Here is a 17,491-nt window from a genome sequence, read left to right on the forward strand (position 1 = left end):
ACTAGCGGGTTTTATGATGCATTTTTTTCTCGCGTCGATCTCGATTAAAACTAACCAAGTTGGGTTTGTGTACGGTGTCGGTCTAGCTTGAATTCTTGGCTGCCATTGTCAACTTAATTTCCAATTCGTTATTTCTTTTGTCCCTCCCTTTCTGTAATGAGAGTTATTCACCCATAGCCAAATACTCCTGTGCGGCCTGTGATTCTTGAGTAAATAATGAAAATCGATCAGTTTAATGCAAGTCCCCCCTGCTCTTGGAGCGAAATTATGTACTTCTCAATATCTCTGCCAGTTTTCAGTATCCAATGAGGTCATTTTGGTATTGAAGGCAAACAAAAGAGGCGTGCTGAGACTCCATTGTTTCAGATATCGCTTAAAAGTAATATAAAGCAAAGGAGCTGTACTTTTTATTTTACTACGTGAAATCGTATTTGGTTTATCTGGAAAAGTTGGTATTGAGAACATCCAAATAATAGGAATGGTTCACCTTGAGGTCCCTGGCCCGTGGTATTCAGTCTGTGCGTAGACAATGGTGTTGGCGAGTTCATGCTTATCACAAATTAACTTAGTTTCGAGGAAGCATATTCGAGGGCATCGTATCGGACGTAAGAAGATATACAATTTACGGGGGACAACTCGAGTAAAGTGAGTGACCTTGATAACGATTCACTGTAATAGCTCTTAAAGGGCGGATAGCAGTTGAAAAAGACTTGTGGACTTAATTTTTAAATTTGACCACCATATCTAAAGGAAGAAAAGTTGTATAATATTTTGTATGTATTGAAAAGTTTTCCTTTTCTTGCACCGGAAGGGGAATTGATGGCAGAAATGAATAAAGATGTAAAGAAAAGATTAGCTAAGACTGTCGTTTTAACCGTAGCTCTTCGTATGGGTCAAGAACTTCCACTTTCGTGTGATGAGGATGAGCGCAGATAAGAGGCTATTGAGATGGAGATGTTATGGAGAAGAGTGGGTAAAATGAGTTGGACAGTGAGGAAGCTTAACAACGAAATTTTCAATATGGCGAGGGAAGAAAGGAAGGTACTTGAAATACGAAGAAAGCAGGTATATGGTTGTGGTAGATATTGAGAGGAGTGTGGTGCTGAAGGCCGAAATAGAAGGCGGACTGATACGTATGAGGACGTGAGAATCCTCTTGGGATGGCATGGGGTAGATAGAAAGTGTGAAGAACCGAAGAAGGAAATAATATCAGGGAAACGAGTAAATATTCGTGATACATATACGTTGTTAATGAGCCCAAAACCGAACTTAAATAGGCATATAACCTTTGACGATCATGAATTGACAGATTAGCGATGTTAAAAAAAAAGAAAAGTAAAATTTCCTCCAATTGCTGTTTAATGCTGAATCACCGGGATACCGTGGCGTTAATCCTCTTGGGAAACATGGATACAGGTGTTTTTTTTGCAATCCCCCTCAGGTTGTTTTTATTACAGCTCTGAATAGTATGTGCTGGGATTGCAAGACCCATCGGTTGATAATTGAAAGAATCGACACTGAACGTTGACTGCGTGTAGCGAATTTCTAGCTATGAAGCCGAAGGATTGCAGGGTTTAACGTTAGTCAAACGTGTGCCTATGTCCAGGAATGCCTGAGTGTTGGTATACCCATATGTATCCAAGGCAATGCTGATGATTTATTATGTGGAATTTATCTAAAGTTGGCAGTTAATTATTGCCAAAATATGAAGGTGAGGGTATTGCTCCATCACGCACCTCCATTAATATTTCCATATGCCACTGGAATCAAATGCTGTGAAATCCCTGCTGATTGTCAGTTAAATTGGGTATATCGTGGTTAGTTAAGCGTTAATTTCACCATTCCCCAACTTGTTTCTCACGACAAAATTGCAGAACTGTTTGAGCAATCATATTCTTTGTTTGCTCTAAAATTCCGGCTACCAATTTCGGATAAATGAAACTAAGATTTGCCATGATTGGAATTACAAAATTACCGAAATCGAAATGTGATAATTTGGTATAACAAACCTTAATTCAATGAAGGACACCCTCCTTACACGTAGCATGCGATATCGCGGTTTTCCTTCTTTACATCGCCAATATTTGTCCTGGATGATGTTTTACGTGTTTTCAATGTGGACTCGAGTGTTGATTTTATTCTTACCTTAAAACCTGCTAAAGGTAATTTGACGGTCCCGGGATCATTCATTCGATACCAATCCCGCACCACGTGCATCATATTTTGTGTTCGTTCACCGAAACAGATGTGTTACCGGAAGGCGTGCCTGCCCCAGAGGCTCCGGTCGAGAAGGTCTGGAGAGTACTGCTGTCGCCTCATGACCCATAGTCGCTGGTTCTAGCCATACCTCGATAATGGTTATGTAAACTTAAGTGTTTAGTCGCCGCGATATCCGGTGACATGGCAGCATTTTGTTATCGCAATCCTCCTTAAGGTGTATGGGCCCCTGGAGGCGTTCAGAAGGCTGTGCAAACCAAATTTAAGATGTGGGCATATAGTGACAAGCATTGCTCTTTCTGGGTTATCTATCAATGGGGCGGGGGAATCGAAATCCGCATGGTCATGAGTTTGACATTATGATTGTAGTTGACTATTTTCCGTGCAAGATGACCTTACGATGGGGGTTTAAAAATAGATAATTATAATGTTGTACCACCCACTGAAAATGATCAAAGATAAATTATGAAGCAGAAGTTAATTAACAGTTTTGAAATATTTGTTGCAAATTAATTTCAGTATCTTTTCAATGTGAAAAATGTGTGCAAATACTACCGCGCCTGAAGTTTACCCACAATTTGTATATCGCGGTGGCCTATGGCTCTGGGACTTAGTTACAAAGAGAATCGTGGAATCACACGTAGTCCAATGGAAATGAAGTGTAAATCATGTCTTAGTTGACTTGAATAATCTTAAAACTTACTCATTGGCATTGAAATTTTGCCTCAATTACTGCTGGTACTTTAAGCTTGTTAAATGATCAGTTGGAACTTAATGCCTACCTAATTTCTTCAGGATCAGTCTAAATTTAGTTGCTTCGAAATTTGTCTTCATTTTACTCGAATGATTATTTTGGAAAGTTGTCTGTGAATTATATATCTGGCCATTGTTTAATACCGAAACACAATCGAGTGAACTGAAGTCTACAGTGTTAAGTAGCTCCACTTATGTGCTAATTTTCTGGCGAATTCCTCTTCTAGATGCTGTGACTTAATGTGTCTTTATTTTTCGGTAATCACTCGACTGTATCCTTGGATCCTTGATACCTAATAATGAGCCTCATAATGGTGGAATAATTTTTATTTTCGTTGTCAGTTAGTGCAGAATATTTTTGAGTCCTCAATCTCCTTTTTTTCTCCAAGATCTCTGCTGTTAAGTGAAGTGTCCATCCATAAAATGAAATACTACTATCTTTATAAACGGCGCAAGAAACTCATATTCTGTACGAATTTAAAATTGTGAACACTTATTGCTATTCTTGGCAGAAACAAGGATCAATTTTAAGAATTTCGTGCATTCCATTTGGAGTTCCTTTATTCTGTAAAATTGCTATGATTACGAAATGTTACGGGGAGGTTTCGAAGTCGTGTTAACAATAGTAATAAGGAATTACAATAATCAAAATAGAAAAATATGGCAAGCTTGAAGAAATTGGGGAATCCGTGAAATCAAATCTACTTATAAATAAATGAATGAATGAAGTGACAGGAGAGACATTTGGCCTGCAGCCCGGATTCTGAGGGACGCCCAAAATTTAGACTTCCTCGAAAGAAAACGTATTTTTATGGCTCACGGACTGGAATGTGTTCCCACATTGGTGACGTCTCCGGGCTCCAATGTACAAACTTAACCTGTCTTCGGGAAACCTGCATAGAACTGAATTTCATTCGCAAATCAGTACGGCACGCAAAATTGGATAATATCTAGCAACGTATGTTGAGACCCATATTTCTTTGTGGGATCTTATGTAAAACATTTAAGGTTCGTTTCCTTTCTCCTTTCGTTAGCTTTCTACCTCAGAGATAAAAAGCTACTCAGTACAATTTTCTTCGGCCCGGACGTCAACAATTTGATTGGTCCAAAATGTATCGCTTTCCTCTGAACCCGATGCCTGGATCTCTCCTCGGGCCATTAAATATGATACAGAATACCGAAAGACTGACGGAAATAAGTGAATAAGAATTCGAGAAGCTTAGAGGTGGGACTAGAGCAGTGGTTTGTTTTCTTTCCTCGAATGGGATTTATTTCATGGTTTGTTGTCATTTTTTACGGTTATAATAAGGCGACGGGATTTTTCATCTATCGCCATAACACGACACTTAATCAGGAACTACGTGCGTACTAATGGTTTTCGAAAATGCTACCAATACTACTAATAAAAATGCCACTATAAAAAACGCTGAATACCACAAAAATTTTACCGATATCGTATTTTATACGCTCTTTACACGCCATGAATATATTTTCAATGTTTACCTTTTCTTGATTGAAGTTAGCAAGTGTAGAGTGTAAGGTTCGTGAACGTTTTCAAAAATGTTTCAAATGTGTTTGGCCTCATGTTAAATATGCTCATGGGAAGTTTGTGATCTACCTTCTGTGTTCGTTCGAAGGAAGGCCATGTGCCACCAAGTGCAGTTTTTTCTAAAAATAGCATCTAAGCGTAATGTGCATTACTGCCTTCCACACTCATGCTACAAATTTTAAAAGATTTGATTTTTTAAATGCCTTTGTTGTGCATAATATGACATATGAGCTACAAATTTCATTTCCTCTCTTTTGAGATACTTGCATAAAAAATTCTGGATCCCGAAACAATAAATCTGAAACCTCTCGCTTCGAAGATTTCATAAAATATTGATATAGAAATAAAATAAGTCGATAACTTCGAGCGGGTAGGTTCAGTTGAGCGATGACTTAAACTCAATTGGCCAGTGCATTTAATTACATTTTTAGGGCTGTGATTATCAAACACTGCCCTTCAATTTCGACTAATTGGACACACTTTTTTTGCTATGAAGGAATGTGTCAATTCTGTGATTACAAAGATAGTATCAAGTCTTCATCTCAAGTCGTACGTAAGGCTGGTTGACACCGTTATTTGAATTCTCCGCGCTTAGATGTAGAGGTATAGATTTTCTCCAGCGTTATGTAAATGGTTTCGAAAACCACCTATAATTGATACTGCTTCTCATTCGTCAGCTAACCAGCGTTATACTTTACCGCGTGAATATTGATTCTTCTTTCATCGTGTATCAGCAATTCCTTTGTCGTCGCTATCTCTCGGAGGTCATCGACCTCATTAAAATCTATTCATGGTCACCGCCTCCAGACCGCTAAAATTCTTGACGCGCTAGCAAAAGCGGAGACGTCTATACTTCTTAAAACGTAAGTAACCATAGTTTACCCTATTAATGGAAGCAGTTGAGGATTCATATCGTATTCACTATATTTGATTTGTTTGGTATGTCAGTGCTCATAGTTGATGCACTAGGGTTTTCGTTAGTTTTGACGTGAAAATAGTCGAATGAAAAGTGATAGACGTTTGTTCCTGCGGCCAAGTGACACTCCTGCACCCTACTTCGGGTTTCACTCTCTCGTCTGTGGCGTAAGCTATCGCTTTCCATACAATATGATGATCTCAGGAGTTCAGGGATTTTGTGGTACCCTCAATGCAAGCGGAAGCCGTCCCTGTACAGTGTTGCCAGGCAGAACATGTGCCTCCCAGTGAAACTCAACGTGCGCCTTTATGGTGGCATGTGGTTTACGTACGGTTGCAGAATATGAGCTGTGAATATTGACGATTCGCTCAATAATTTTCGAAGTGACGATAGTGGTATATTGTACCGGAGGACAAATTACTTATTGTCCTATTGAGAGGTCACGTGTAAGGTGTAATATTCCTTCAATGATTATTTCGTAAATCACCAAATGGTAATGCATTGTAATGTTATTACTTCTTTTGTTGTAGTGGTGAAGAACCCCTATCAAATGACCATTTCAGTGTGACAGTGAGCTATACTTACCATTCCGATAAGTGGATATTTACGTTTATTAGGACAGCCTTACATATCTAATGTTACTTATTGGACAGCGTGATTTTTTATCCCAGTGTATTACCTTTCCGAGTGATTAGTAATGGTATATTTATATTATTTAAGAAGAATGTTGATAGGAGTCTTGTAATTACTTTTGCCTAATGCATTGCCATTCGGTAGACCAAATGCCTGGAAAGTATTGTATTTATCTTACTTCATCGTACGAAATTTTTTGAAGTGTGACCGAAGGACTTTTATCATTCCTCGTGCGAATCGATAATCAAGTTCGTCCCTGAAGCACTGTGAAGACATAATGTTGCGTTCACGGACTGCCATCTAAGATGAAAATGGAAACACATGCCAGCTATTCGAGCTTTTGCAGATTACATTTAATGTGAATTTTAAATGAAATCTGGCAACGCGGCTCGATGATGAGATGAGAGGGGGGAACCGCTCGGGTTGATAAAAGTTTTGCAAGGCATGCCGCACACCTTGTCTCTCTCTTCCGGGATCCATTGCTTGTATCGCTTGGCAAGGAAAAGGAGACCCAAGCGGTATGACGATTTTTATTTACACCCACTCCTGTCTTCCAGAAGATGGTATCGGAAAACACGTTCATGCGAGAAGACGAATTTAGTTTCCTGGAAACGGACCAGGTTGGTTATTTCCACAGGATCTCTCTTACTTATGACTGCGCATAGTGTGCGTTCGATTGTCATTGTATGCCGGGAGTTCGATTACTCCGGATGAGTAATTAAATCGTGTTTCTTCGAATATCATGACCTTTAATACGCTCCAAGTTTCAATTGATTAATGCGAGGGGCTGGTTGTACTGAAAGACATGCATTAAAGGTCGTAGCAACGGAATTTTTAGGCCGTCCCTTTAAATGTTAAAGGGAGTTTGCCTCAGTATCGCCGTATCTCTTTGAAATGTAATGTTATTTTTGTTGTAACCTTGCTCCTGTAACACACGTGTTTATTGATATATCTACCGAATCCAATTTTCATCTAATATTATCCCAAGTAGTAAATGTCTGTGATAGATACACCATTAAATATACCAAAATAAATAAAAATCACTCCCAGGAGAGCACTACATCGGCGCCATATAAGCAGAAAGTCTACATTGTCCAAGAATGGCATTGGCCAAATAGCAATTTAGTATCATTGTATTATTTGCCATATAGGTACATATCACTTATCTTCCTGATGAAACCATATCAAGTAACTACATCAAATTTATACTTGAACATTTAGTTAGGAAGTTATTTACCATTGCCCAGGGTATTTTAATGAAATTTCAGTACTTTTCTTTAAACCTGCGTAGATGTAAATATTTTTCAGAGATCAATTTTGTTCTTATCTGTTTTTTTTATGAAAGAATATAGGTGATTTGTTATATCTTCTAAGGGTTGAGAAGAACATATGGCCAGGATTATTTTCGCATGTTTTTTTACAACTACTGCCTATTAATAATTCATTGAAGTCATTACTTGTCAGGGGTGAGTGCAAAAATTAATTTGCTGTTTTCACCCTTTGTTTTGTAGATCTTCACTTCACCAAAGAAATTGTTCGGCCTTGCTGCCATTATCTGTCCCTAGCAACCATGTCAGTCATGGGGGTGGTGCTAGCCAAAGTCATCAGACCAACTCTCAACAGGCAGTGGCTCCTTTCATGTCCTCACAAGGAGGCAATGCTGGGACTTATCCACAGAGCTGTATGCAAGACTCGTCTGTGGGATGGGGAGGGAATGGGTCCCGTCCTAGTCTTGCAGAATTTCTCCAACCTGAGGCTTTGGCTGAGGAAGAATTCCATAATCACCGCTCCTATATCACCGGCCACAACCGGTAAGTTGATGCAATGTTGTATGTTGATTGTTGTCAAAATTCAAGGGACATTATTTGCATTGATGGAATTCCAACTAAAAGGGAATGGTACATCGCTATGGGAAGAATATTGAGCCTAAATGAAACTTAAACTAGTGCAGGAAAACAGAACCGTTGGCACTGAAATGAACTACGAAATGAGGAAAGTAGGAAAGAGTGAGCTAGGGTGGGGTAGCAATTAGGCAGAGAATCACAAGGGCAGGCTTTGGAGGTACAAATTCAACCCTGTTGTATTTATCCTTTATATGTTCCAATATCAATGCAAAAGTATGCAAAAAGCATTACATTATATATGGTAATTGACTGTAGACTCTAGCAGGAAAACATATTTTTGTTGACTTCAAATTTCATGTTACATGCTATTATTTATTATACAAAGATTTTTTTCAAAGTTTTTTCGGATGAGAGAAATTTATTTCAATTACTCTGGGGTGTTTTTCACCCCAGTTACCATCCTTGGGTTAAAATGATATGGTAGTGTCATTTATGAATTATTATCAGAGATGTGCATAGGGCAGTGCAGTTTTGAGCAATCAGTCAAAAACATTTAATGATTGCTGATAGTATAAACTATTAAAACTCAATTTTATTTGCCCTGAATTTGAAGTTAAAAAAAAATCTTTTCATATATGCGTACATTTTTTGTGACTCTACACTTAAAACTGAAAGGCCCAAGAAATTTTATGGCAGGGGTCAAAATAAAAAAAGTATTGAGTAATATTTTCATTGCAAAAAAGGTTATTTATGATGGATCTTATAATCATTGATTTAATTTATTTTTGAAAATTTAATTTCCTTATTTTCCAAATCATTTGGAACTTCACCAAATTATAATGTTGTCAATTGAGAAAAGTGAAAAGAGGGTGAACTTGAAGGACTCTTGTTATTTACTTTTTTAGTGTGGTGTGGATTCACGTAGCATGTTATGATATAAATTTCATCTTACAGACTCTACCACCACACTGTCACTTGCCTGCCAATATATCCAAAAGAATTGGATATTGATTCAGAAGGAGAGAATGATCCCAAGTGGCTGAGAACCAAAACTGTGATGATGATTGATGATTTCACAGATGTGAATGAAGGTGAAAAAGAATTGATGAAAATGTGGAACCTCCATGTTATGAAAAATGGGTGAGCATGAAATTTATCGGCTATTCTGTCCTAACTTAACCTTATTTTCACTTAGTGCACTGGGCCCTTTTTGCGCCCTGTACACTAACAGTGCCCATTATGATAATGATAATCATCAGAGTACATGATATGCGGTAAATAAAGTTGTAATCACCAGTGTATAAAATTGCATATATCAGCAAAAAGAAGCAGTGAATAGGCATAAATATTTGGAATTGGCAGTGCTTTTATAAGTTTAGCCTAAATCAAAATGGTCAATATTAAACCTATTCACTGTAAATAACATCATATCATGACGATTATTTTATAAAATTATTTTTTATGTTTCTTTCTATTCTTATGTCTTAATATACTGATATAAACTGATTAAAATATCAGTTTTTAGCATGATAGAAATGAAAATATCTTCACCCATAAAAATTGCATACTAAGCTTACTCTGTCATGGAAATTTAATTAAGTTTCAGAAAGTGTTATTAACCTTTTATCTTAAGTATCATCAGGCCTTATAAGCTTTGGATAAATGTGAATGGTCAGTTGTTTTTAAATGAAAGTTATGTATTCATGTGTGTCATGATAAAATATAATTTGTCTCCAATGAAATGACAAGAGGATCTCTTTCCTATTAACATAAAGACTGAAGTCAGAAAATTGAAATGTTGAAATATAACTATGAAGTTTTAGGAATGACAATGATGAAAATAGCATTACTGAAATTTTTAGATTTTTTACTTGTTCCAATGTTGGAAAGAAGAACTCAGCAAATAAAATGCAATTTTGTTGTAACTAATGGATTTATTGTTTATGATTTTGATCACTGTAATTAAATGTACTGTCATTAATGATGAACTGTTAATTTTTAGGTACGTTGGTGATTGCCAAATTCCTCTTGCTTGCACGATGTTCATTGAAATGCACGGGAAAGAATTACTTCTGAGGAATTTATATAGAAATTTTGTGTTGCATTTGAGCAGTCTTTTTGACTTTGGGCTTCTTTCACCTGTTACAGTTTACACCACGTTACAGAAGTAAGTAAATTTCTCTAATTTCTTATTGCCAGTACATATATTGTAATAAATGATAATAATGTTATTTAAAATGTGTTATTCTGATCGCTGTGGTGGGTAAAGTCCATCACAGTATGTTCTGGTATTATGCAAAATCCTGTATAATGTGGTCATTCCACAGAATGTGTTCTCCAAAGTGTTATCACTGCTGGTGTGTGGGGGTGGGCAGTTGTACGATGGCAATGGGTTCCATGCTAGCAGGGCCCCGCCGAGGCCTCACACATGTTGATTACAAATATGTTACAAGTTAAGATCACGTGAGAGATTTTTTGACTTCACAAGGGCCACACAGAAAAAAAAACCATGGAATGTGTGGATGGGATATCCAAATGTGGAGCTTCTTTATGTGAAACCGCTGAAATGTAAACTTAAAACCTAAAATTAGAGTTAAAGTGATTTAAAACGGCAGCATGCAAATGTTTTTACACATGTAATATATTCATCTTTTATAACACAAAATATCAAGGCACAAACTCTCCAGTGTCAGCTTGAAGAATAGCTTATAATGAATGGAAAGCTTGCAGTAAGCTTCGTCATTGCGTGGTTATTATTTGCTGTTTTGTCGTATCTATAATGTTCCCCTTGATCATATTGTTACTGCTCCCGCTACATTATAACCACAATGTCAGCCCCCACAATGTGGCCCCGTGAGTGCAAAGTTGATTCCATAATTGTTATTAAAGAATTGTTGATGTTTTGAGATAAATTAAAGTATGTATATCAAAATCTATGCCAGTGTGTGGCAGTTTCAAAGGAGCATTGTGATCATTTATCAAAGGAGTAAATGTAAATTTTTGGCTTGTTTAATGACACTGGACTGATATTTTTTCCACCTCATACAATTCCTTATGAATATTGAATAAGATGGGCTGCACTCTTTGTCTGACTTTTGCTTCCTCCTAGTTTTTGCCAATGCTACCTCTTTCATACAGGTTTCTCCACTGTGTTAATATCTTTATCTTCTACTCTGACCTCCCTCAAGAATAATAATGATTCTAATTGCCTTTAATTATTTAAATGTGAAAAAGCCAAATGCTGTTTTTACAGTTTCCACATCGTAAATGTAAAGTTGAGAAAATCCTCAGTATATTTTTCGTAATAATTTTATCAGAAACTATATTTAATTTAAAATTGGTTCAATCAGCTGCAAAGTTGTCCTCTGTGTGTCGAGTATTTGTTCATGTAAATGTCTAATTTTTTCCTAAGACTGCAAGACATAATAGGTACCACTCCAGAAGCATGCCAAGTGTTGCATGATTCATGGCAAGAGCAACGTAAGCATTGGAAGAGGACAGGGAAAGCGCAGGCAGCTGCTGCCGCAGCTGCAGCCATGGCTTCCCAGACAAACAGCAAAAGCAGTGCTCGCAGTGGTTCACCATTGCCAGGCTCATCTCTTGGTGCAGATGATGAATCCTTGACATCTCGAGAACCAAGCCCAATGCCAGTGGCTGGAAGGACAAGAGGGGGCAGTGGCGTTGGGGGAAGTGCTCCTCAAACACCTGCTTCAGGGCATGCATCCAGAGCAAGTGGATCCTCTCAAAACTCTGGTAAGCCATGCACTGCAATCGTCCTCCACTGTCTCACTTATTGTAGCGGAGCAATTTCATTGACAGAAGTTGGCAATTATTTGATAGAGTGCAATGAATAGGCAGTTGTGCAATTTGAACTCTTGTCTTGACTCTTTTTTTTAAGTTTTTTACACTTCTGAATATTCATACAATTTTAATTATGCTGGCAAGGTGTGAGTATAATTTAGTTCACAAGTGGTGCTTGAAATTAAATCCTAGAAACAAAGGATTGCAATATTTTCTCTTCAAAAAAGCTAAAAATATTTTTCTATATATTTCAAATTCAATTGAATATTTTTGCAAAATTTGATTTAATTACGTGCAAGAATACTATGTCATTCCATGTCTTTATGATTGGGCATGGGTCCCAGAAATTATTTTCCTAAGGCATTTTGCTCTTAGAACATTTCAAATATATATCTGTCTACTTAAAACCATGTGTCTATGCCTCTTTGTCTTCACTTTCCTTTTAAATAATTTCTTGAAATTCAATAGTCTGATATTCAGTTTGAATGGATCCACTCACATCTAATCATTCTTTCCATCATCATTGTTAAACACAACTTCTTTCATTTTGCACAGTAATCTAAATTTCATTTTGTTACTTCAGTCAAGTTATTCAAGGTTCCCTGCGTATTTGTTAGGATCTCAGTCAATAATACTGCACTGATGGCATATCGTATGGCATATCTGTCTCTAGTCAGTATACCTGTCATAGTCTGTATCCGTGTCTAAAATATACTTATCCATAAACATGTTGACCATTATTCATACATTTTTTTGTATCATTTTTGTGACTTTTATAGCATTGGGTAGTAATTCTTTCATTCATTTTCTGTGAAAACCTTTCATGATTTTTATCTATTTCCCCTGTCCTATACTTTCTCGCAATCAATCATTGCACCATGAACTTTCTTTTGTATATCCATGCACTTACGGAAGATCAAACACTCTCTGTACATTCCCTGTCTGGGAAGATACCTTTTTGCTCTCCCTTTCTCTTTCAGTGAACACTTCACCGAACACTTTCCCTACGATACTCAAAAGACCAATTGATTTATAATTCTTACATTCCCCTTCCCTCCTACAAAGGTACATTTGTTTCATTCTCCCAATCAGTTGGTACATATAACGCATTAACAATTCACTCACATGAGTAATAAGTTACCTGGCCCCACATTACAACCTTTTACTGAATATACCACCTATATATGCAGCTATTACATTCCCCAAAATTCACTGCTGTTACCACTTCTTTTTCACTGAAATCAATATCCTTGTCTTCATTTTCACCATCTGATGCATTTGGCTCACTTTCAAACTATGCACCACTTTTTTACATACACAACAAAACTAAATGTCCCTATTTCCGAAGAATGTATCAGGATCAGTCAAAATATGATAGTACTACATCATTGTGCCATCATACTTTCTCAAATCTATTCTAGTGTAACACAGTATGGCCACATCTAAGGTGGATTTTGAAACTATGATCTTTGAGTACCAATGAATAAATACATTGACTTTTCAGTTCGCCTAGTTCAAATAAGTGTGGAATAAAATATAATCATTACTTTAAGTAAGCCTTCCAGAATTGAGGGAAGCTGAACATATTTTTTGGCTACGTGTTGTGTGAAAAATACAGATGTGAGGAACTTGAATTTTAAATGTATGGAATGGATGTAAAGTCCTTATTAAATGGTGCATCTAAATATTTAGCTTATTTAAAAATACTACTGCCCTTAAAATTTACATGTGTACATTGTCTGTGTTTTGTTTGTAACCAACATTCAAAACTACATTGTAGTGAGAATTATTCTTAAAACATAAATAATTGAATTTATTGAGGGATACAAAAAAAATTCAAATTTGGTAACCAGGAAGCTTGCCGAGGATCGATTGAAAACGAGTGATATCAAAATTGAGAGTTCAATAATGTGAGTTAAAAGTGTTGGTACAGATTTCTTTCTCATTGCAGGTAATTCATTTGTTCGAACACGTGGTGGAAGTCTCGGTAGCGCCAATTCAAATGGGGCTAACTTCACTAGATCACGGAGTAGTGGCCCTTCGTGGTCAAGCAACATCCACTCAGGATCTCTGCAAGGCTCCTCTTCAAAAGTAGCAAGGGGAACACCACCACCTCCGAGAAAGTCTGGTGTGGGACCAAGGGGAGGGCTGGATGACAGTGAGTCCTCTGACAAGGCCATGGGCAGAGATGAGGGATCGGAGAGGGGAAGCTAGGGGTATCTCCGTGCCCACCCATTATCCAGTTCACTGGGACGGTGGTTGGGCCTGTGCATGTGGCCTCAGTCATGGCTCGGAGTTGGTATAGGTTCGCATCAGTGATTGCTGGCAAAACAAAGCCATTCCTCTTGTGCCAGAAATGTTTGGTTTGAGAATGATTGTGGGGACTTTGGCTGCATTTTCATGTACCTTAATGGTGTGCGTTGTACAAGCAGCCATAAATTGTGTTGAGAAAGAAAGTACAGGTTGAAGTAGTAGAAATTTATGAAGTTATTTTACAAACTTGGAGTTTCTTATCTGCTAATGAAGTTGTTGGTTAAAAATGTCTAAGTAAGTACTAGTGATCAAACTCACAAAGCTTGGTCCTATATCAAAATCTCTGGGAATTATGTGAACTAATAATTATTCAAAAAGGGTTTTAATACTTGGAATTCTTGTGAGATTATCATTTTCCAGTAGACTTCACAGACATTTAGCATATTACTTGGAATTGAAACAAATATAGAGAGAGAGCAATATGGCTTAGCTCTTCATTATGAATAAATATTTTATTTGAAATTTTTCTATTGTTATATTTATTCCCAAGTTGTTTAGACAAATGGATTTTCTTTCCACTTTGTGTTCTTCATGAGAGTGTTATCAGGGTAAATTGAAGATCAGCTTAAGAGGAGTTTGGCTTCTTTCTTACCTTTGTATAACATCCCATAAGCATTGATTTGAATTATACATTGCTAATTGAATCATAAATTGCTTTGTTACTCTAATGCCAGAAAACTGCCACCCTAGCTTATCATGATAGCTTCCCACCCTGTGAGGGAAGCCATTTGTTGGATAAACTTAAGCCATTGTTGATAAACTTTAATTCAGGTTTAAGTGGTAGTACCCTGTGATAGTGACCTCCTCTTGTGCAAATGTTGGTTTTTTTTTAAATGAGTTAGGTCATTAGTTTTTGATAAACATACTCTTTTTAATGTCTTTTTTGTGTAATGCTCTGAATTACCGTTGCTTGATTTTTAAGATAATATTGTTTTTCTCTGTAAAATTACAGAATATCTTTAAACATGATTGACAGAATAATTTAGTGTCTGTTATTGTCATGTTAAGTATAAAAAAATACATGCTCTTGTGACCAAACTTAAAGTTATGCACCATGGAGTAGTATTGATGGTTTGCCATTAAAATGGAAAAATGATATTTTAAGTTATGGTAATTGGGAGCATTCAGAAATTTTGTCTTCCTTTTTTTTTATTAACGATGCCTCCTGAAGTCCTTTTCCTGTCACTGAAAAAAATATAAAATGCACCAGACCTTCTAAAATTTAGAAGTAGTCTGCAAATGCATAGTGTATATTAAATTAAATATTACTGATGATTTGAAACTCAATAATCTGCCTCAGTTATCATATTCATTACCAAATTAAGTTAATATTGGAAAAGTGGTCAATAAATAATTCACCGTGAGACAGAACAAAATTCATTTATACTAGGTAAATTTACCATTTTGTAATGTATGCATTGAACTCTTGTCCAAAAATGTTAGGTTATATTGCTTGTAGACATCTTTTAGCCATTAGATGTATCTCAAAAATTTATTTCTCCATGAGATATAATTTATTAGGTCTTGCATTTTTTTGAACCCATGTACCACTTTCAGTAGCATTTTAAAGTCTACATGGGTCACTTACAGTGGCATGCTCAGGACATTGGAGCATATGCTCCCATTTTATATTTATAATGTGCATCTATCTGCATGAAACCAAAAAAAATTAATAGTTCTGCCTCTGGCAATGTAAAATATATTGTGTAGGATTAATATTTTCAAAGTCTTGTTTTTAGACTTTCCCAGGCATATTGATGCTTGAATTTGATAAACATCTGACAGTGAAAATTTACTGCAATTGGGAAACTTATAGTAAATGTCTGTCTTAAGGGATGTGGGCAATTTGTTTTTAAAAATTTTAAGCGGTTGCTTTATGGCATGATCATATGTTATCATTACAGCTTGATATCATGTTATTTGAGTTCATGTGACGGTGAGATTTGTTGTTGTCCATAAAAATTAAAAATCTTTCTTGGATGCCTTTCAAATATTTGTAATAAAACCACATGTGGCCATCCCTTAATATTTTGTAATTTGTGTGAATGTGTGTTATCTTAGTTGGTATGTTTGTGTCCATCATTAAAAACATATTGTATATATAATATATTAGACATTGTATAATAAAGTTGTAAAGGCTGATATTGGTTTACATGCCAATTTTGGTATGCAAAGATTTTTTTCCAAATGTAGATGTCACTGAGTTTACCTTCCCCTGGTGCTATACTTTCCAGGGGGCGAAAGCATAGTTTCTTAAAAATATTTCTTTCCAATTACACATAACTTTTACACAAAACATAACTATGCACTCATATTCATTATTTCTTTTTCTAAGCATGGAGTTGTACAAAGAGCATCAAATGTTTACCTAAAGCATTGTAAACCTCAAAAGGGGAGCTCTCAACCAGCAATGTTGCTAATTTGATGTGCATGCATTTGTGATATATTTCCAAGAGTTTTCATTGCCCGTAATTGTGATCATGGATGGGGAAGGCACCTTCGCAATTAATTTGCTTAGGTATTTTTCAATTATATGGTTTATTTTCCATGATACACAAACCTCAAAGAAACTGGAGGTTTTGTCCTGTTCTGAGAAATGAAGTTCTGATTATTTTTATGAGGTGTGACTGATCAAAGCTAGTTTAATGTCCTAGATTTTCCTTCCTAAGACTCAACAAAGTTTTAAATCCATTGCCATTTAGGTGAGAGAGAGACTTAATCCTATGACTGGCATATACTTCTAAAGTTTAGTGACATTGTTGACTTTTCTCCTTGTATCTATGAAATATGTAAGTTCTTTGCCATGATCACTTTGTCATCTTGTTAGCAACATTGCTATTCTTTTCTATGTAAAGAGTTTTCCAAGTATCTTGAGGTTTAGCCTAAGAATAACCATAAATGGGATTTGATAATTCTCATTCCAAAGTGAACATGTTTTCATGTAAACATTAATGTATTACAACTATTTATGAGTGTTTCTAATGAATCATTGAGGGAACTTATGTTGATAGTTGTATGAGTAGTCAGTAGGCTGTACTGCCAAGGCTGCCTTAAACTACTGACTTGTGATTGGGTTGCAGCGGCTTTATCAAAAAACGTATATCATTGTATTGTGTGTTATTTTATGTCTGCACCGATTTTAGCAGAGCCGCTCGGGGATGGGATACAATCACAGTTTCCTTTCCTTGTATTTAGAATGAATATACATTTTCTTATAAATATGTTTACTTATTTTGACATTATTTCTGTATACTTAATATTCACCTAAAACCTGAAGGCCTAAAAATATTATTAGCATTTAATCATATTCATATATTTTTTTTTAACCAGGTGGTTATATGTATTCCTGTATAGAGACATAGAATTTTAGCCATAATGATTCATACTAATGGAAATTGATGAAGAATGGTTTGGGAATTGTTACTTACTGTAAGATCTTATGTTTTAAATTACACTTTATTCAAA

General features: G+C 36.2%; 1 protein-coding gene across 2 annotated transcripts in view; it reads left to right on the forward strand.

Annotated features, from left to right (window-relative positions):
- Positions 1-17,445, forward strand: part of Su(z)12 (Polycomb protein Su(z)12) — a 68,200-nt gene extending 50,755 nt beyond the window's left edge. For both annotated transcript variants that reach the window (XM_071586151.1, XM_071586156.1), the window contains exons 11-15: positions 7,580-7,879; positions 8,867-9,052; positions 9,915-10,079; positions 11,325-11,665; positions 13,665-17,445. In XM_071586151.1, coding sequence (XP_071442252.1) covers positions 7,580-7,879; positions 8,867-9,052; positions 9,915-10,079; positions 11,325-11,665; positions 13,665-13,927 — 1,255 coding nt within the window. In that variant the 3' untranslated portion in view covers positions 13,928-17,445. The remainder of the gene's footprint in view (positions 1-7,579; positions 7,880-8,866; positions 9,053-9,914; positions 10,080-11,324; positions 11,666-13,664) is intronic.
- The last annotated feature ends 46 nt before the right edge of the window (positions 17,446-17,491 follow it).

The sequence above is a fragment of the Hetaerina americana genome, unplaced genomic scaffold (genome assembly GCF_022747635.1).
Source record: "Hetaerina americana unplaced genomic scaffold, ioHetAmer1.1.p SCAF_1, whole genome shotgun sequence".
NCBI lineage: Eukaryota > Metazoa > Arthropoda > Insecta > Odonata > Calopterygidae > Hetaerina > Hetaerina americana.